The sequence below is a fragment of the Tachypleus tridentatus genome, chromosome 2, assembly GCF_004210375.1.
Source record: "Tachypleus tridentatus isolate NWPU-2018 chromosome 2, ASM421037v1, whole genome shotgun sequence".
Classification (NCBI taxonomy): domain Eukaryota; kingdom Metazoa; phylum Arthropoda; class Merostomata; order Xiphosura; family Limulidae; genus Tachypleus; species Tachypleus tridentatus.
The window spans coordinates 120,508,977-120,526,936 of NC_134826.1; the positions used below are offsets into that span (position 1 = coordinate 120,508,977).

The 17,960-nt window shown below is 30.3% G+C and overlaps 1 protein-coding gene across 4 annotated transcripts in view; it reads left to right on the forward strand.

Annotated features, from left to right (window-relative positions):
- The first annotated feature begins 777 nt into the window (after positions 1-777).
- The window catches only part of LOC143244961 (vesicle-associated membrane protein 4-like), a 35,988-nt gene continuing 18,805 nt past the window's right edge, over positions 778-17,960 (forward strand). Inside the window, exons 1-6 of one of the 4 annotated variants that reach the window (XM_076490574.1) lie at positions 778-836; positions 3,416-3,504; positions 5,373-5,425; positions 7,412-7,465; positions 9,680-9,780; positions 15,363-15,442. In XM_076490574.1, the coding sequence (XP_076346689.1) occupies positions 3,439-3,504; positions 5,373-5,425; positions 7,412-7,465; positions 9,680-9,780; positions 15,363-15,442 (354 nt within the window). In that variant the 5' untranslated portion in view covers positions 778-836; positions 3,416-3,438. Of the gene's footprint in view, positions 848-929; positions 1,044-3,415; positions 3,505-5,372; positions 5,426-7,411; positions 7,466-9,679; positions 9,781-15,362; positions 15,443-17,960 lie in introns of those variants that run through there. The other 3 variants (XM_076490570.1, XM_076490572.1, XM_076490573.1) reach the window with 3 other exon arrangements.

The window sequence follows — 17,960 nt, forward strand, 5'->3', positions numbered from 1 at the left end:
GAGCAATATTTCAGAGTGTGTGTGTGTTTTAGTTATAGCAAGCCACATTTAGCTATCTGCTGAGTCCACCGAGGGGAAATTGAACCTCTGATTTTAGTGTAATAAATCCGTAGACTTACCGCTGTACCAGAGGGGACATATTCCAGATCTCTGACAATTGTAACACTGAGTGTGAATTAAAGATAAAATAAAAGTTATTATAAAAACAATAAAACACTTGATTTTTGAACAAGTAAATTGAGATAAAATCACATACAATTAAATTCAAGCCTAGAACTATTAACACAACAGAGGATTAGATGTTATCCGTAATAATATTAAATATTGGGCTTTGATACCCACGGTGGCCATAGCACAGATAGCTTTGTAGTTTTGCGTTAACGACGAAGAAATAAAAATTATATACTTTAAACTCAGTGAATCAGTTCAGTAAATCCATACAAGTAGTAATCAGGTATGTTTTATTCAAAAGTTATTTCTTTAAAATTTATACTGCGTAGTGCGTATGTGCTTTGATTTCCTTAATATTAAGTATTATATATACTATATCAGGTCCTATTAATTTTTATATAGGATATAGACATATATTACAAAGTGTTGCTTGTCGTAATTCTCTCCCTTAGCTCAACAGTATGTCTGCAGACTTACAATGCTAGGATCAGAGTTTCGATACCCGCTATGAGGAAGCAATTGTGTTGTTTTTTGCTTAATTTCAAACAAATAAACTTTTCGTAATTTAATATCATCATATATAGTTATTATTGTTATTGTTTAACAGAGGGCAGCTAAAGCGGGTAACAAAAAGTAATGTGTTTAGTTGGCAAGTAGAGAAATTGGTAAGTTGATGGTAGGAACTGTAATATTAATTCTTACTCATGGTATTAAATTTTTTTTTAATGTACGCGTATTAATCCCACAATATTGTAAAGTATTTTTTCCACAGTTGGGAAGAAAAATCCATCTAAAATATTTTCAGTGATAAATTAAAATACTTATTTAAGTTATTACGAGAAAGTTTTCAGCTTTTTTGGGAGATTGACGAAGTAGGTTAATTATTATTATTATTGCTAATCACTATTAATATCAGAACTGTTATTATTTTTACACACAGTGTAAATGGGAAACCATTCAATAACAGGACAAAATAAACAGAGCTTTGCGTAGTTGTGAATAGGTCATTTAGTGACTGAAGCTGTACTCTGTTGTTGGTAGTAAAGCTTTTAGAATTTTAGTGTGTATTTATAGGCACACTGATTACAAGTCAAAAGAGGTAATTATCATTTATATAAATTTATTGTTATGCCACACTTTGTAAGTTTTGTCCCATCATCTAAGAATGGATCTACTGGAAAAGGTTCAAAAGAGAGCTACTGTGATAATTCTTGAGAAGGAAGGCTTATAGTATCATGATGTATTAAAGTTAAAATATCTTATTTTCTCTTCAGAAAAGAAGGATAATAATGATCTGGAGAGTTGATATCTTTATACTGTATTCTAAAGATAATAGGACACAAATTTAAGACTTGTAAAACCTATATATGTTCCATTTCAAATAGTTTACTTTTCACAGGAGCTTAGAGGAAATCAGTGATTTTTTTTTTTTTTTCAGAAATAAATAATTATTTTAAATTTTTACTTTTTCTGAGATAGGTGTGTAAAAACAGCCTAAAAGGTTCCTTGTTGTCTGTATGTTGTTCTAGATTCCAATTTTTTCTAAGTTGTGTTGTATAGAAAAACATAGCCACACTGTATCTACTTACCACTGTTCCTTTGGCATTAATTTGCACATTATTGATATTTATTTTTGTAATATCAAACATTGTATGCACAGTGTTACTTAGGATAGTAATAATGTTAATATGCAATGAAAAACCTGTAGAGTTCCAGTGCCCAAAATGTGATCACTGTAAAAGTTATTAATTTCAAAAAGAATAATGGCACACGTAGTTGGTAACAAATAATTTAACTCGGCATGTAATAGCTGTGGGTGTTTAAGATTGCATATGTTTTAAAAAAATTTTTCTTTCACAGTTTTATAAATCTTCACATGTCTATTAGCTAGGAAGATTTCATGACAGACGTGCTAAAACTTGTGGCTGAAGCTATATTAAATTATGTAATCTATCAAGAACAATATGAAATAGTGTAAGAATGTGGAACACCACTAATTCAAATACCAAATTTAAAGCAATACAACAGTTGACTACAATGATAATTTAAAGCAGCTAACAAATTTTACCAGTTGCTTAATGAGTATATAAAAATTATAAACTCGTGTATGTCATTATTAAAGGAGTAAATATATTTTTTTATAATAATAACAATAATGGTAAATATGGAGTTTTTACTAACAAATTTTGTTTGCCATTGAAGTGTTAAAACTCCTGTAATATCAAGTAATATATAAATACGTATATATTTAGCAGATCAGTTATTCATGTTAATTGTTTTAGTATTTGTGGAATTGGAGGATCTCTTTCAAAACTTTTGTTAAAATTGATGGAAATGAAAGGACACACTGAAATTTGTAATATGTTTTTACTTAAGTAGTTGAATTTTAACTTGCTGATCTGCTTTCATTTTTTCTAACCACAGTTCTCTGATTTGTTAGTTTTAGATGTTTTTGTAAGGTGAGAATAGGAATACTGCATCATATATTAACTTTAAGTTAAAACTATACAAAGCCATACTGTAGTTGATAGGACATTAAATATTCATACATTATTAAATTTATTTATTAAGTCTTTTTTTTTTTAGGCCTGGCATGACCAGATGGTTAAGGCACTCGTAATCTGAAAGTCATGCCTTCAAATCCCTGTCACACCAAACATGCTTGCCATTTCAGCCATGGGGGTGTTATAATATGATGGTCAATCCCACTATTCATTGATAAGAGTAGTCCAAGAGTTGGCAGTGGGTGGTGATGACTAGCTGCCTTCCCTCTAGTCTTACATTGCTAAATTAGGGATGGCTAGTGCAGATAGCCCTCGTGTAGCTTTGCACAAAATTCAAAACAAACCAAACCATTTTTCTTAATTTTCAAACATCAAATAATTCCTGTAGTTATTTAATAGAATGATTTGTATTTGAAAGACCTTACTTCTAACCTAAATAAGAAATAGTTTTTTATTTAATTAAAAGTGAAATAATTAAAGTTGAGATACCTATTCAAAGCCTGTTTTGAAACATTTATCTTATTTGCTTATTGTTACAGGATAAAATAAAAAACATGTTTCACAATCACAATTGAGTAAGGAGCCCCTAAGTAGTGTTGGTAGATAAAATGTCTTACAAAAATCAAGCAATCAGTAGAGAAATATGTAGTTTTTTAACCTGTCGATGTAAAAAAAAGTTTATTAATTAGTATTGTACTCTGGTCAAGGTAAAAATAATTATAGTATTTTTTCTTATTAAGGTTAGTGCACTTCAGATATCAAGATGCCACCAAAATTCAAAAGAAACTTATCTCAAGAGGATTTAATGTCAGCTCCTAATGTAGAAAAGGTAAAAACAGTTTTTATATAACCATATTTTTCTTACTTTATTTTCAAAAATGTTTTAAACTAATTCTGTATGATAGATTAAAATGTGTTGGATATGCAAAACTGTTTAGTGTAAGTGTTATTATTTAGTTTATATTGTGACTTAATATCTAATGATCATTTGATTTTCATGACAACAATGTGAAATTTAATTGTTTTAGAAAAGTTAGTTGTGACAAACGTTTGTTACATAAACTTGTACAAGCCATATGTTGTGTTTGCAGTTCTATTGTTACGTCACTCAAATTTTCAGTATTTTTGCTGTTACTTTAAGTAAATATTATTATGTTATAGTTTTGCTCACTTAGTCTATAGAAAGTCTGAGGCTTCAGTGAACAACATATAAATACGTACAACTAAGCAAGCACAAGACAAGTGAAGTCAAATAAAGTTCAGTTAGAAAACATGAAGTTAGCAGGCATATGGGTGGTTAATCTTAACAATTAACATTTTAAAGTAAGTTTCACAGTTTAAGAAATAAGGAGAACAATTTGTCTTGTCAAAGAGTGTTTTAAAGTAACTGAACCCATCTGTGTGAATTTTGACAAAAAGAAGACAGTTATTTTAAGTTCAAAATACAGGTGTGGTAACTTGCATGGTAGTGTAAGTGAATTATTCACTGATACTATTGTGATAAGAGTAGAGAAGAGTAATTCATCTTACCAACTGGATTCTAAAGCAATTTAATTGGACAGAGTTGTCTTTCGACAAGAAAGAATAATTATTTAGCTTTAGATACAACTATTATATTCTATAATGTAAGTAAATTTTTTACCTACTGTTACTGGTTTTTGAATGTATTATTTTAATACAAGTGGATTGTGTGCTTGTTTATTTTTCAAATTTATCACCAATGAGTCACAAGCTCTTATTGTAGAAAAATCCCAGCCCACTTGTACATGAGAATGGATAATATGTTAAAATTGAGTGAAAAAAATCATATTAGTGCCCATCTTATTTGAAATAAAGATCATTGTTCATATTTTAAAGACATTTTATATCGATATGTTTAACACTCAGTGCACAGGTGGGGTCAAAGTGCACATTTCATAACCTTTTACAGGGAACCATTCAACATGCTATTACATATTTAATGTCAGAATTATCCACTATTCATTGTACCCTATATAGCTGATTTAGCAACATTATGATAGAGGTGAGTAAAAACTATGTACTGTATACAAGGATAATTAAAAGAAAACAACTAAATGTACATTTCAGAGATTCTGGAGGTTATGCAAAATTTATGACAGACAAGTATTTTTATTCTTCATGTGAATATAACCTTGTGTTTTGAGTTTTCAGCCTGCTTCAAGCTGACATCCTTAATTCACAGACATATCTTGGTTGCAAATACTCTTGTAACACATCTGACTTTTTGTGTACAACAGATTTATTTATTTTTACAATAATCTTGCCACATTTCATGTCCATATACTTAGTAAACTGAGTCAACACCTCCTCCAATATGCAGTCAGGCCAATGGACTGACACCATGCGCATTGGATTAAATGGTTTTAAAACATAAAGTTTCCCATATTAATTTTGTTTTATATCTATATTAATGAGAAACCCAATTGGGAAGAAAAATGAATTAAAATTAAAAATGTTTAAATGAACAATGTTTTCCCATATTAAATAAACAGTTTTTTGAACATTCTTTCTGTAATGTAGATTTAATTTGCCTTTTTCATATTTAAAAGAATGATGAAAGAAAATTTTGACAAGCCATATCCAGTGTTTTAGATTTATGACTATTTGTGACTTTCAAGTACTATTACCTTTTTAAGCATATTTGTTTCATTAATGAAACATATTTCTAATTTATAGGAAAGACTTTTAAATCCTGATGATGAAAATGAAGATGAAGATTTCTTTCTTAGGTAAGAAAGTTACTAAAACAATACATGTAATGTAACACTGATGAATTTAACTTAATTTTTGATAGAACTTTTATTGATTAAGCGATTTACTTGTATTTTTTATGATAAAACTTTTAATTTCTTTTGGATGAAAGAACTCTGTTAGATGTAGTGTATGTGTTCTCTATTTCAAAAAGTCTTTGATTAAAATACATTACAAAAACACAGTAAGCTAACTTCTTATGGAATTGATCAAAGTTAAAAAGCAAATAAAAAAGTTAGCCTGGTGGTTGGAACCAGAGGTTGATAATTAATGTAAATTGTTTTTTGTATGTGTGAGAATGTGAATAGCATTGTGAAGTGTTCCCTCTAAATCAGTGGCTGGTTAGTATCCATCCACATCTTACCTTGACTTTAACATTGGTAGGTCTTACTTTTGCCCTAATCCTCTATCCATGACAAAGGTTATGTACTAGTGGTAGTTCCAGAACATTTGCACTTATTTGGCCGTTTCTATATCATGCTTTCTTTCAATGGGATAATACCCATTTCAAGAGATGATACAGAAAATTTTATAAGTTAATGTGAGATTGTAGTTTTTTTTCTCTTGAATTTGTCTAATGGGAATTTATCTTTGATGTAGGTAATATAAATATTGAGATACCATATTAGCACCTTGGTTTGATTTAAAAATATAACATTTCATCTTTGTTGCTGTGGTCCTTCTGTTTTGGGTCTCCTGGTGGTACAGCAGTAAGTCTTCAGATTTACAACAGTAAAATCAGGGATTTGTTTCCCCTCGGTAGACACGGAAGGTAGCCCAATGTGGCTTTGCTTTAAGAAAAGCACACCCTTCTGTTTGGGTGCCATTTCTTTTAAAATGCTCTTTGTCATGTGTGTATATTTTGCTTCCGACTAATTAAAATAACCGTGGAATAGAAGCTGGTCCATAAACTGAGACTTACACCTTGTGTCGTATGAGTAAAAATGTATTCTTCAGTTTTCTTTACTGCCTATGTTTACATTATATTCTACCAAATGTTTAAAAGTTACATTTGTAACTCTAGTGATATCAGTATACCTGAATATCATGTTTGATGCATAATTTGTTGAACACAAAATCTTGGCTCTTTTTATCACCAGAGGAACTTGCACAAAATCTCAATGAAATGCCTGATATTTAAATTTTTAAGGGTTTGATCTGAAAAGTATTGTATGAAATATGTATATGAATGATGTGACAGATTATGGTGTTAAAAAGATTACCTTCACTGAAGCTTGAATTTCACACCTTTGGCTCACACTAGTATAGGGCTGATACAACCTTATACACCAGGCCCAAAATATACACCACACAAATTAAAATTCACAATATACACAAACCCACCAACTATACAAACACAAAAACAGCATGTCAGCTGCTGAATAAGATTTAAAGTAGATCATTTGAATAAAACCCTCCCCCCTCACCCCCAAAGGATAGCCAGTTTGTAAGTTCTTTATTTTACCATAAGTAGTAAGGCAAAACATTAAACTTTCCAAACTCACTTGCATAGTTTCTCTCATACATGACAAAATATAGAAGTACTCGTACCATAAGTACAGCAGTATGTAATTGTCAATTGTTATCAGAGGTAAGCTGGACTCAGCAGATAGCTTAATGTGGCTTTGCTATAACAAACACACACATCAGATGTAAGCTATTGGATCATTGATCAAGAATCATTAAACTAGACCTATATAAACCTTAGCAGTTTTTATAATGGTGTTTACAGTAATTGAATTTTCTTGTACTAAAACTGTGAAATATAGGTAAACATTCTCTATAATTGTTAGATATTAAAATCATTACATGTTTATAAGCATTTGCTAGTAATATTGCAGTTTTGTTTCTAATAAGTCTTTTTCTGATAATATTTTCTTTTACTAATAATTTGTCTATTACTGTTGCTTTGCTTTTAAAATATTAAGACTTGGTTTTTATTTATTAATTTTTTTTCTTTGTAGAGGACCAACATCTAAATCTAGGAAACTTCTAACAGAGAATAACAAAGTTAAACAGTGAGTACAGTGATACATAAAAATTATTTTGTGTATATTGTTTTCTATATAAAAGTGTTGGATTTATACTTTTAATTTTAGACATGTACTATTTTTGAAGAATCCTTTGATGCTAAAAGAGATGAAATGAAGCTTAGGAGTTTAACCAGTGTTAATTTAAATAAAGATTAGGTACACAATTCTACATTGTACTTCATGGCTGTTGTATGTACTTTACCCTTACTAAATCACAAGTGTATAGTATTTCAATATTACGTTCATTGTACTGGCTTATTTTTGTATCATACATTGCCAGTATGGTTACATATTACATCATATTGAATAATTTTATTTTTACCTGTTACATTGGCTGTAAGGCAATGAAAAAAAATTCAGTGAAATTACTCAAATTTGTAATTTGGAGAGATCTCACCAGCTATTAATGAGATTAATTTTTATATTGAATGTATTTTTGTTTTTATGTAAGTTGCATGTCTTTAGGGACCTTTTAACCTTCGTAGTCATGGTACCACTATTAAGCTTGTGCATAAATAACTTTGAAGAATGTGTGTAAAAGATTGACAGAGTATATCAGAAGTGTTAAAACTCAAAAACATTAATGCTGTGTTATATGGGAAGGTCAAAATGCTAATGTCATGACCTTTTTTGGTTAGTTATATTCAAAATTTAATTAAACAACTTTATTTTCAAGAGGAAGTGCTTAATTAGATCGTCAGCCTTCTCTTCTATGTATCAAGCCACAGAATATAAATGTCTAACTTTCAAGCCTCTTACTTTACTGAACTATTAAAACAAGTCAAACCCATATGTTAAACCCCTTCTTTCTTATCCTGTCTTTCAAAAAATGTTAGTTATTCTCTGTGACATTTAAAATTGAAATATTTATATCCAGCAGAAAGAGCAGATTTTCGTTTATGATATTAGTTAAAAGGCTGGTTCATTTGGGTGCTCGTAATCAGATATTTGACCTCAGTTTCATTATTTGCAGTTATATTTTTCTGTTCAGAAGAGAAAAGTGAACTTTTTTAACCTATTTATTACTTACTTTTGTCAGTTAAATTATTTTGTTCTAGTGCTTGATATGTGGTTTGTGTTCTAAAATATATATTATTTAAAAACTCCAAGAATTTTTATTTGAAGCACTAATTTAGTGAAAAAAGTGAGGCTAAATTATGGTTTGCACTCATTAAGATCACGAATCACATACTTCACTCATGGTATTTATTATCCATTACTCGTCCCCTCCTGCTGTATTTATTTGTTACATGAGAATTAGCACTCAAGTAGGTATTAAAATCATACATTTACAGAATATTTATGTGAAAAGGTTATCACATGAAACTTTGAAAATAAGAACTACATTCAACAAAGAAAGTTGTGTACAAAGAGGGAAAAGTATTTTATTTCATATTTTTCAAATTCATCTCACTGTAAATTGTTAATGACTGAATATTTGGCTACTGTTGATGTGAGGGTTGATAAAATTTAGTATTACCATAAAAGAAACACTTGATATTTATTTAGGTGGTTCTAGAAACTATATCAATTGGCATATGAAAACTGTAAGATGAAAAAAGTACTTTTATTCTTAACATAAAAATAATTCTGCATTAAGAGACTAGTCAGAGCATAAATCAAACTGACTATAAATTCACAAAAAACTGTAGTTAAAGTGCTCTAAAAGTCCTGTTTTTTTTTTATGTAAAACAGATTTTTCATGTTTACTTGTCAAATTTCATGAAAACACACAATACATTTAAAATAATATTAAACATTAATTTGTGAATATAGCATTGATCCAGTGAACCCACTCATGCACATCAGCTTTATCAAGATTTAGTAGTTTTTACCATAATTAAATTAGAAGAGTTAAAGTTTAAACTTCGTATAAAATCTGTAGTTTAAGGGCTGAAGTGTTTAATATTACCTTTTGGAAAATATTATAATTGTGTAGTACTTTCAGTGAAATGTGTGAAATAAATAGTTCTGAAGATTAACAAAATATGAATCTCTTTAAAAATGCATCACCAGAGGAACTTGAAATTGTTAACCAAATGTATTTGGATTCAACATTACCTAACACAGTGATTAGATTTTCATCTTTGTTTCTAGCATTGAAGCATTGTTGTTTCTGTCCAACATAATGCTGTAAAATATAGTTAATGTATAAATGCAACTTGAAAATAACACATTTTACTTTTGTGGCTTCTTGAGGGTTCAGTTCCAAGTAGATGAAGTAACTGGTATTATGAAAGAAAATATTGGGAAAATAATGGAGAGAGGAGATAGACTGGAGGAATTAGAAGATAAGTCAGGTATTTGCAAGTTGCTTTTAACATTTGTTGTTATGTTAGTAATACTTGAAAACTGCCAGGTTTTACCCTTGTATGAGTAGAGAATAATAGATCTTTATTTCTAGAATTAAAAAACAAAATTGTATGTTTTATATTTAGTTAATACCCTTGTGAACATAATCTAAGTATTTATAAACTTGTTTTAGTTCCTACCTGAAGCTGTAGTTTCATACCACAGTGATCATTTCAGAGAATTTGTTTGGCCATACTTCCATATCTCTTCTCTGTGTTGTGGGTCATACCAAAGTGTAGTGTGGGTGAAGAGGTTTCTACAAATGATCATGAAATCCATTCTTGAATAATGTGTATCTTTATGGATATATACGTTCACAGGTACACAGCAGGAATGATCACTAATGTAGAATTGTGGGATACTGCATATTGACTTAGATGTGTTTTAACATGCTTTCTTCTCCTGCTTTAGCAGCTAGTTGAAAGAAAATGAACCAAGCTAGTAACTTACAGTAAATGCAACATGTTGTATGTACATCATAAAGTATTTCATTTTATTATATGTACACTTATATTTGAATTTTTCCAATGTTCTCCAAGCTTGATTCATTCCCAGCAAACTTCCCATTTGAAGACTTAAGCTGACTTGTCCCCATTTTACTAGAGAACACATATATATGTTTATATGTGCATATTTTATTTGTACAAAATTACTTACTAAATTCACACAGCTAGAACTATGTTACTTACACTTACTAAATGGTACCTTCCTCGGAATATTCTTATTGATTTTTTCCTTTGTTGTTGTCTTGATAGAGCCTTTGGAACTTAGAATTTTCATATATAACCATATAAGAAATATTTATTTAGATGATAAAAGATAACTCCACCATCAAATTTACCTGAACAACACATAAATATCATCAGCTTGAGCTGGATAAAAACTCCTTGTGTATCCAACAAATGGTTAAGTAGATTGAAAACAACAATGCCATTGCATTATTGAATTTGAAAAACAACAGTTGTAGTTTTCTACAAGAATAAATGTAGAACTAGACTTTCAGACAATTATACTTAATGTCTCTGTATTTAAGTATCTTATCTACTGAGCTATATATACCTTGTACAATATATCTTAATCCTCAATTTTAAACACACAAATCAAGTTGCTGCTAATTAATGTAGGAGTCAGTGTAAATGATTCATATCTGAATCCTCTATTCATGGCACAATGTTATATAGAGAAACTATATAAGTTGTGTGTGTGTGTGTAGACACATCTTACTCTGAAATTTATAATTTCTCTAAATAAATACCAAAACTTTGTTAGCTTATTTTACAAAAGCTGAATGTTTTATCAATGATTTCAATCCTTCATTAGTATCTACTTTTAAGACAACTGTCTTTTAACACCTATTTCTAAAGTTTGTAGAAATTATCCCAATATTTATACTGCCAGAACATTATAATTATTTTCTAAAATCTATGATTGGAAGGTTTCGTAATTGTGTTATGATTTATAATAGTAACCACATAATTAAGTCATCTAATTTCTTTACAACATCAGTTTAAATCTCACAGAAGAAATTTTCTAAATTTCTATATTCCTAGTTTACATTTTACAAATAATGTACTGAAACACTTTTTTGAAGATTTTTCTTCTCAGTTTTATTGACACTAACTTTCTCCATAACATAAAGTCTTACCAAAAAGATGTACCAAAATTTCTTTACTCTGAGTGCATTATTCTAGTTTTCAGTCAAGTTTCAAAACTTGTTTTTGAAACTTGATAAGACATTTAAAATGAAAGCTTTATGCAACATCATACAATAATGAGCAAAATTTGATAACTTTCATCTCAAATGTATGTGTGTACAGGAACTTAGTACTTAAACAGTTAAGCAAAATAAAATCAAAATGGACTGTGTTAAAAACAACACATCCAAACCTGTGATAAGCGACACTTAAATGAACACTACAAGTCCAAATAAAAATTAAATTAAAAACACTTCATAAATTAAAAGGGTCTCCAGGCTGTAATGTGGATGTAAAATGTGTCCTTGGTTTTGGAAGTGACTGCAGAAGTAGGACCTTCATTGTGGTGGGGATACACAGTCTATCAGTCTTAACCTCTGTCCGCCAGTCTCACATGAAGAAATTCATAAAAATAAAATAATCAGAAGAATTAGAAATTGGAACAGTTAGATGTAGGTGCTCAAGCCTACAATGTCTCGCATCTATATCATCCTTCACTGCCTGCAAACAGTTGTGGGAAGGTGACTGCTCTCCAAAGAAATAGAAAAATAGTAAGTAAATAAACAACATAAGGTACTACTGTTTAGGAGTAAGTAAGATAGTTATTTTCTGAGGTTGGCATTCCAGCTTCCCGTACAGACAAATTATGCTGGTTTAACATACCAATTAAATCATTTAAATTAACTAGTATAACTCCCAACCACAGCTGTAACTACTATTTTACAAACGTTTATATGTGATTAGGTGTTCATCCACATAAAAGTAGTGCTAAGTTGTTTGAATGACCCTTATAAAAATTAAAAATGCATATTGGAACTTGTAGCAAAGCATCCTTAATTGTTACCTATTAATATTTATATAATACATTCTTATATTTATCACGGAATATTTTAATAATTGTATTCAGAGTTTATTTATTAAATCCACTGAATATTAAGTTTTGCATCAAAATTTCAAAATTAATAATGAAATATTGTAATTTATTACAAATTTTACAATATCTGAATAATTGTGAAGTTATAACACTTATAATAAAAGAGTAAGGTGTATTACTATTGAAAGAGGATAAGCCATATGCTGGAAAAAAAAACTTTTTTTTTATCAAAATATTTAGATTGATATTATTATTAATTACTTGAATTTCAGTTTCTTGTAAATAATGTGCCTACACATTAGAAATTCAAGTATTTTCAAATTTTAATTCTCTTAGATAGATAATATTAATAAAATTATCTCAGAATTATTTGTATTATCTGAATTATCTATAAGTTAAAGTAAAAACGTCCAGATTTATGCAATTTTTAATAAACTTATTCTTGCAAAAATAAAGATATATAATTTGAAATACAAGTAGAATAGTTATCTCACATTGGAACTCCTATTACTTATCTCATTATTGAAAAAAAACAACATAATTATTATAAGTGCAGAAACTTTAATATATTTTTTTATATTTTTGAGCTAAATTTTCTTTCTTCCAGTACTTTGAAAGGATAACTGTGTTGTTCTATTAACAAATTTATAACAGAAATTAAAATCTTTCAGTGTAATTGTTGCTGTACACAGTGTGGTAAAATCAAATGTTTGAATATTTTTCACTTATTCACAGCTATTTAGGTACTTTAAATTGGGTTAATCTTTTATTATTATTATTCAAAATGTTTTTTCTTATTATTCATATTTACATTTTTACATATATCAAATAAAGTATTAAGTAATTTATATAATAAAATGGCTGATTGTTCAATTTATTTTATTGGACCAGAATCTAAATATAATTGTAGTATAATTAATTTGTCTACTGTCACTATAATGGGAGCTTGGAATACCAACCTAAGAAATTAAGTTTACCTCACCTATCTCCAAGTGGTAGTACCTTATTTCTATTTCTTTTTAATTGTTTATTTATTTTACTTTTTCTTCCTTTACTTTGGTGAGTAGTCAGTCACCTTCCCACAGTTCTCTATATATTTATACATACTTTTGACCTTAGCAAAAGTGATAAAGTCCAGTAGTTACCTTCTTCCAATTAGAGTAATGCCTACTTATCCTCCTCCTTATCAGTATTGTATAAAAGATCTAGCTTTCTAAAAAAATTAATTTTTTGAGCAATATTTGAATGGAGAGTTTTAGAAAATTGAGGTAAACAACACAAACTGATGGCTCAGTGATTATTATGCTGACATATAAACTTACAGGCCCATCATTCATGTCCAGTTGCTTCAAGAAAAAAAATAATTATTACTACACCTTTGAGCTGTGGGTGCTTTATAAGAGTAATATATTCAGTTTGACCACTCAGGCAAGAGTAGCCTAATAGTTGGTAGTGGGCACTGTTGACCAGCTAGTTCACCTCTGGTTGTGTGGTTCAAAATTATAAATTATGGTTGCCTAGTACAGGTAACCCTGCCTGCACAAAATATCCAAAAACAAACAACATAAACAGAGAGTGTTATAATTGAATTTCTAAATATGTGGTTAAAATTACACACACACACACATTGGAGAAGTCTTAAAAGTTGGCACTGTATTTTTTATAACAATTACTTTTAGCACAGTAATGCTGATTCTAGTCAAAATAATTTACCTGGAGTTCTTTGGATATTCTCTTGACTTGGCCTGGGAAGGCCAAGTGGTAAAGGTGCTTGACTTGTGATCTAATGGTTGTGGGTTTAAATCTCTGTCACACTAAACAGACTGACCCTTTCAGTCATGGGTGTGTTATAATGTGATGGTCAATCCCACTATTCATTGGTAAAAGAGTAGCCCAAGAGTTGGCAGTGGGTGATGATGACTAGCAGCATTCCCTCTAGTCTTATATTGAAAAATTAGGGATGGCTAGTGCAGATAGCCTTCATATAACTTTGTGCAAAATTTGCAAACAAACAAACAGTCACTTGAATTGTTTCATAAAAATATAGGGATCACATACCAATTATCTAATCATCAAGAATTTCATCATTGTTTAATGGTTTTGATAAGATATCTATTAAATTAAAAAATAAATCAATTCAAATGTGCAAGATTCAGGATAAATTTCATTTAGGCTACAACCTTTAATATGTTGACTTCCCATGTTTTCCAAAAGTAGTCATCTTCAGTTATAAGATGTGACTAATACTTCTGAACTTGTAAAGTTACTTGTAGAAAAGTCATTTTACTATTCACTTTACTCATTGTCCTTTTATCTGTGATAAATTTCCCATTAAAATATTTGTTATCTTTAACTCTTATTAATGTTTAGACAAGAATTAAATCTCTAAGTGGTATTTTCTAATTTGATGTATGTGATTTTTAAGGCATGTACAAAACAAGATGCCTTATCATTCTTCTTTAAAGTATTCAGTTCAAGCATCAACCTAATTAATGGAACCTTATATTTGTGTTTTTGTTTTACAAACTGGATTTTTGGATTGTTATTTGTGATTGTAAAGTTTTCTGTCATAGTTATTTAATAAATTCTAGTTATTCCATACAAGTTACCAATTGGCATAGTTTTTCTACATGTAGTTGTTTAAGAGTTTTCTGCTGTTTTAATTTTTAAATCATGAGTTTAACCCAAGTTCAAAAATGTAACTGGAAGAGATATATGTATATATACCAGCTGATATCCATTCAGAGAATGTGAAGGACTTGGGAAGTCAGATCTGACATCTGACCCCTTGTATTACTCCTTGGGGCTATGAAAGTATGTCTTAAAATTAATTATAATTTATCTTTTAGCTAGCTACCCAGTTATAAGGGGATACACACATACACTGACACTCAGGTTTTTGTTACCTAGTAGTATAGATGTGTATTTTTGTATTTACTTAATTGTATGTAAACTTTTCCAGAAATGCTGTCAACTCATGCAGATCAATTTACTTCATCAGCTAAGAAGATGAGAAACAGGATGTGGTGGAGAAACATAAAGGTATTTTTTTTCTCTTTCTTCATTAACAACAATAATAATTTAATAATCATCAAAGTGCATTTTCTAATTTTATAAGTATATTACTTTATAATATTAGATAATAAATAAATTATAGTTGAAAGAAAACAGAAGTTTTGACCTTAAAAAATAACTATATTCATATGTAATACTGAATTGTACTGTATGATTTAAAGCTACAGCAGAGATGCCAACCATTACGATTTGAGCATAATCATTACAATTTTGGTGTATACAACTATACGCTCATACAGACAAATATTACGACTTGTTGCAACTCCCAAATTATTATATAGGCCTATACAATAAAGTGATAAATTGTTTCCTCAGGGCTTGAAAGGGGTGAAAAGAAAATTTCTAGAGAGATACAAATAAATTTTGGTAATAAATAAAAGACATAGTACAAATGGCCACTTGCGATAATCATGTTTGTGCTTAAAATAATAAAAAATATTTGTACTTCCGACGTCTACCAATAGTTTGAGTGCGGTGCTTCTCCATACTGGGTACGTGGGGGAATCCATAGTTACGTCGTCAGTGCTTGTCAGCCAATCAGCACTCGCGTAGATGGGCATTTCTCATTTTCTAAGCGGTATAGAAACACCAATGCAATCGTTCACAAGATGGAAATAAAAGAGGCCTCGTTCACCAGATTGTCTTGTTTCTAGCAAATCTAAAAGGACTAAAATTGTGAATCAAAAATTTAGGAAAGAGTATAGTGCAAAATATCTGGTAATTGCATCAAAAGTCAGTGACAGTCATGCATTTTGTACAGTTTGTCACATTGATTTTTCTATAGCACATGGTGGGATAAACCATTGTTCCAGACATACAAAATCAACATCTCACCAACAAAAGCCTGAGACAAAGACAAAAACGATGCAGATAACGGCATTTGTGAGTAAGAATTCAGAATATAAAACCATAAATGCAGAAGTGATGTTCATGCAATTCGTCATTGCTCATAATTTACCTCTAGCTGTAGCCGGTCATGCAGAACATCTATTCAGAAAAATGTTCCCAGACTCTGATATAGCAAAAAAATATGGCTGTGCTAGAACCAAAACTACAGCCATTGTACAAATGTTGAGTTGTGAAGATGACAAAATGATTTCAAGCATACTTGCTAACAGTGTTTATAGTTTAGCCACAGATGGATCCACAGAAATGGATGACTCAAAACTGTATCCAGTGGTTGTACGATATCTTGACTCTTTGGTTGGAAAAATTGTTTGTTCTCTTTTGACAATGGTGAAATGGAAAGAAGCTTCAACAGGAGAGAATATTTTCAAGCTTTTAGACCACGAACTGACAAAGAAGAAAATTCCATGGAAAAACTGTCTTAGTTTTACTTCAGACAATGCATCAGTTATGTCTGGTATAGGTGAAGGTGTGATGGGATAGATCTCAAGACGACAGCCTAACAGTTACTTCATTCACCTCATGAATCTTGCTGCTCAGAAAGCTTTCAGAGAACTGCCCTGCCCAGTTTCTGATATATTGATAGATATCTACTATTTTCTGGACAAAAGTGCTAGCAGAAAACAACATTTCAAAGAGTTTCAAGGATTGTATGACAAAGAAACAAGAAATATTCTACAGCTTGTTAACACAAGATGGCTATCACTTGGGGTGTGCCTCAACAGAACATTGGACATGTGGAAGCCATTGAAGAAGTATTTTCACTGTGAAAAGGAAAAATTAGATTCAAAAGGATCTAAACATGCAGCTTGGTCAGGCAGCAAGACTTTTAACAGTCAGGATATCCTCTCAGCCACACAGGGACACAGTCAAGACACCCTCTCAGCCACACAGGGACACAAGGCAACAGTCTCCAAAAGCAGACAAAGAAACATTTGATATAACTCAATACATGTTTAGGCAGTCTGACCTTGAACTAAAGAAGAGACAATCAATAAAAAAAGAGAAGAAAACGAAAGCTAGCAAGGAAGTAACCAAGAAAAGTTATATGCAGAGCAAGTTAGATAAGTTAACAGTTTTCTTGGACAACAAAATGAACTTATTTTGTTTTTTCTTCAGTCTGCAATTCCTCTATTTGAGCAAGCCAATTTGATAGTGCAAAGAGAAGAACCTTGCATACAAATTATGCATAGAACTCTGATTACACAAGTTAAAAATATACTTGTCAGATACATCAAGCCAGAATATCTTAAAGGCAACACCACTGAACGCGACTACAATGATGAATCCTTACACAAATCTGATGAGGCAGTTTCTATTGGAAATGCTGCCAAGGAATACATTGTTAAATATAAAAAGGACTTGGAACTGATCAGCTTCTACACCAATGTCAAAAAATACTATATTGCAGCTACAAATTACATGATGAAACATTTCCCTCTATATGATGAACTTCTGATTCATGCAGAGGTTGCTGATCTAAAACTGAAAGTCAGCAAAGATTTCTCTTCTCTACACTTTTTCACAGACAGATATCCTGTTCTTGTCAATACACATGAGCACGACACTTTTGACAAGT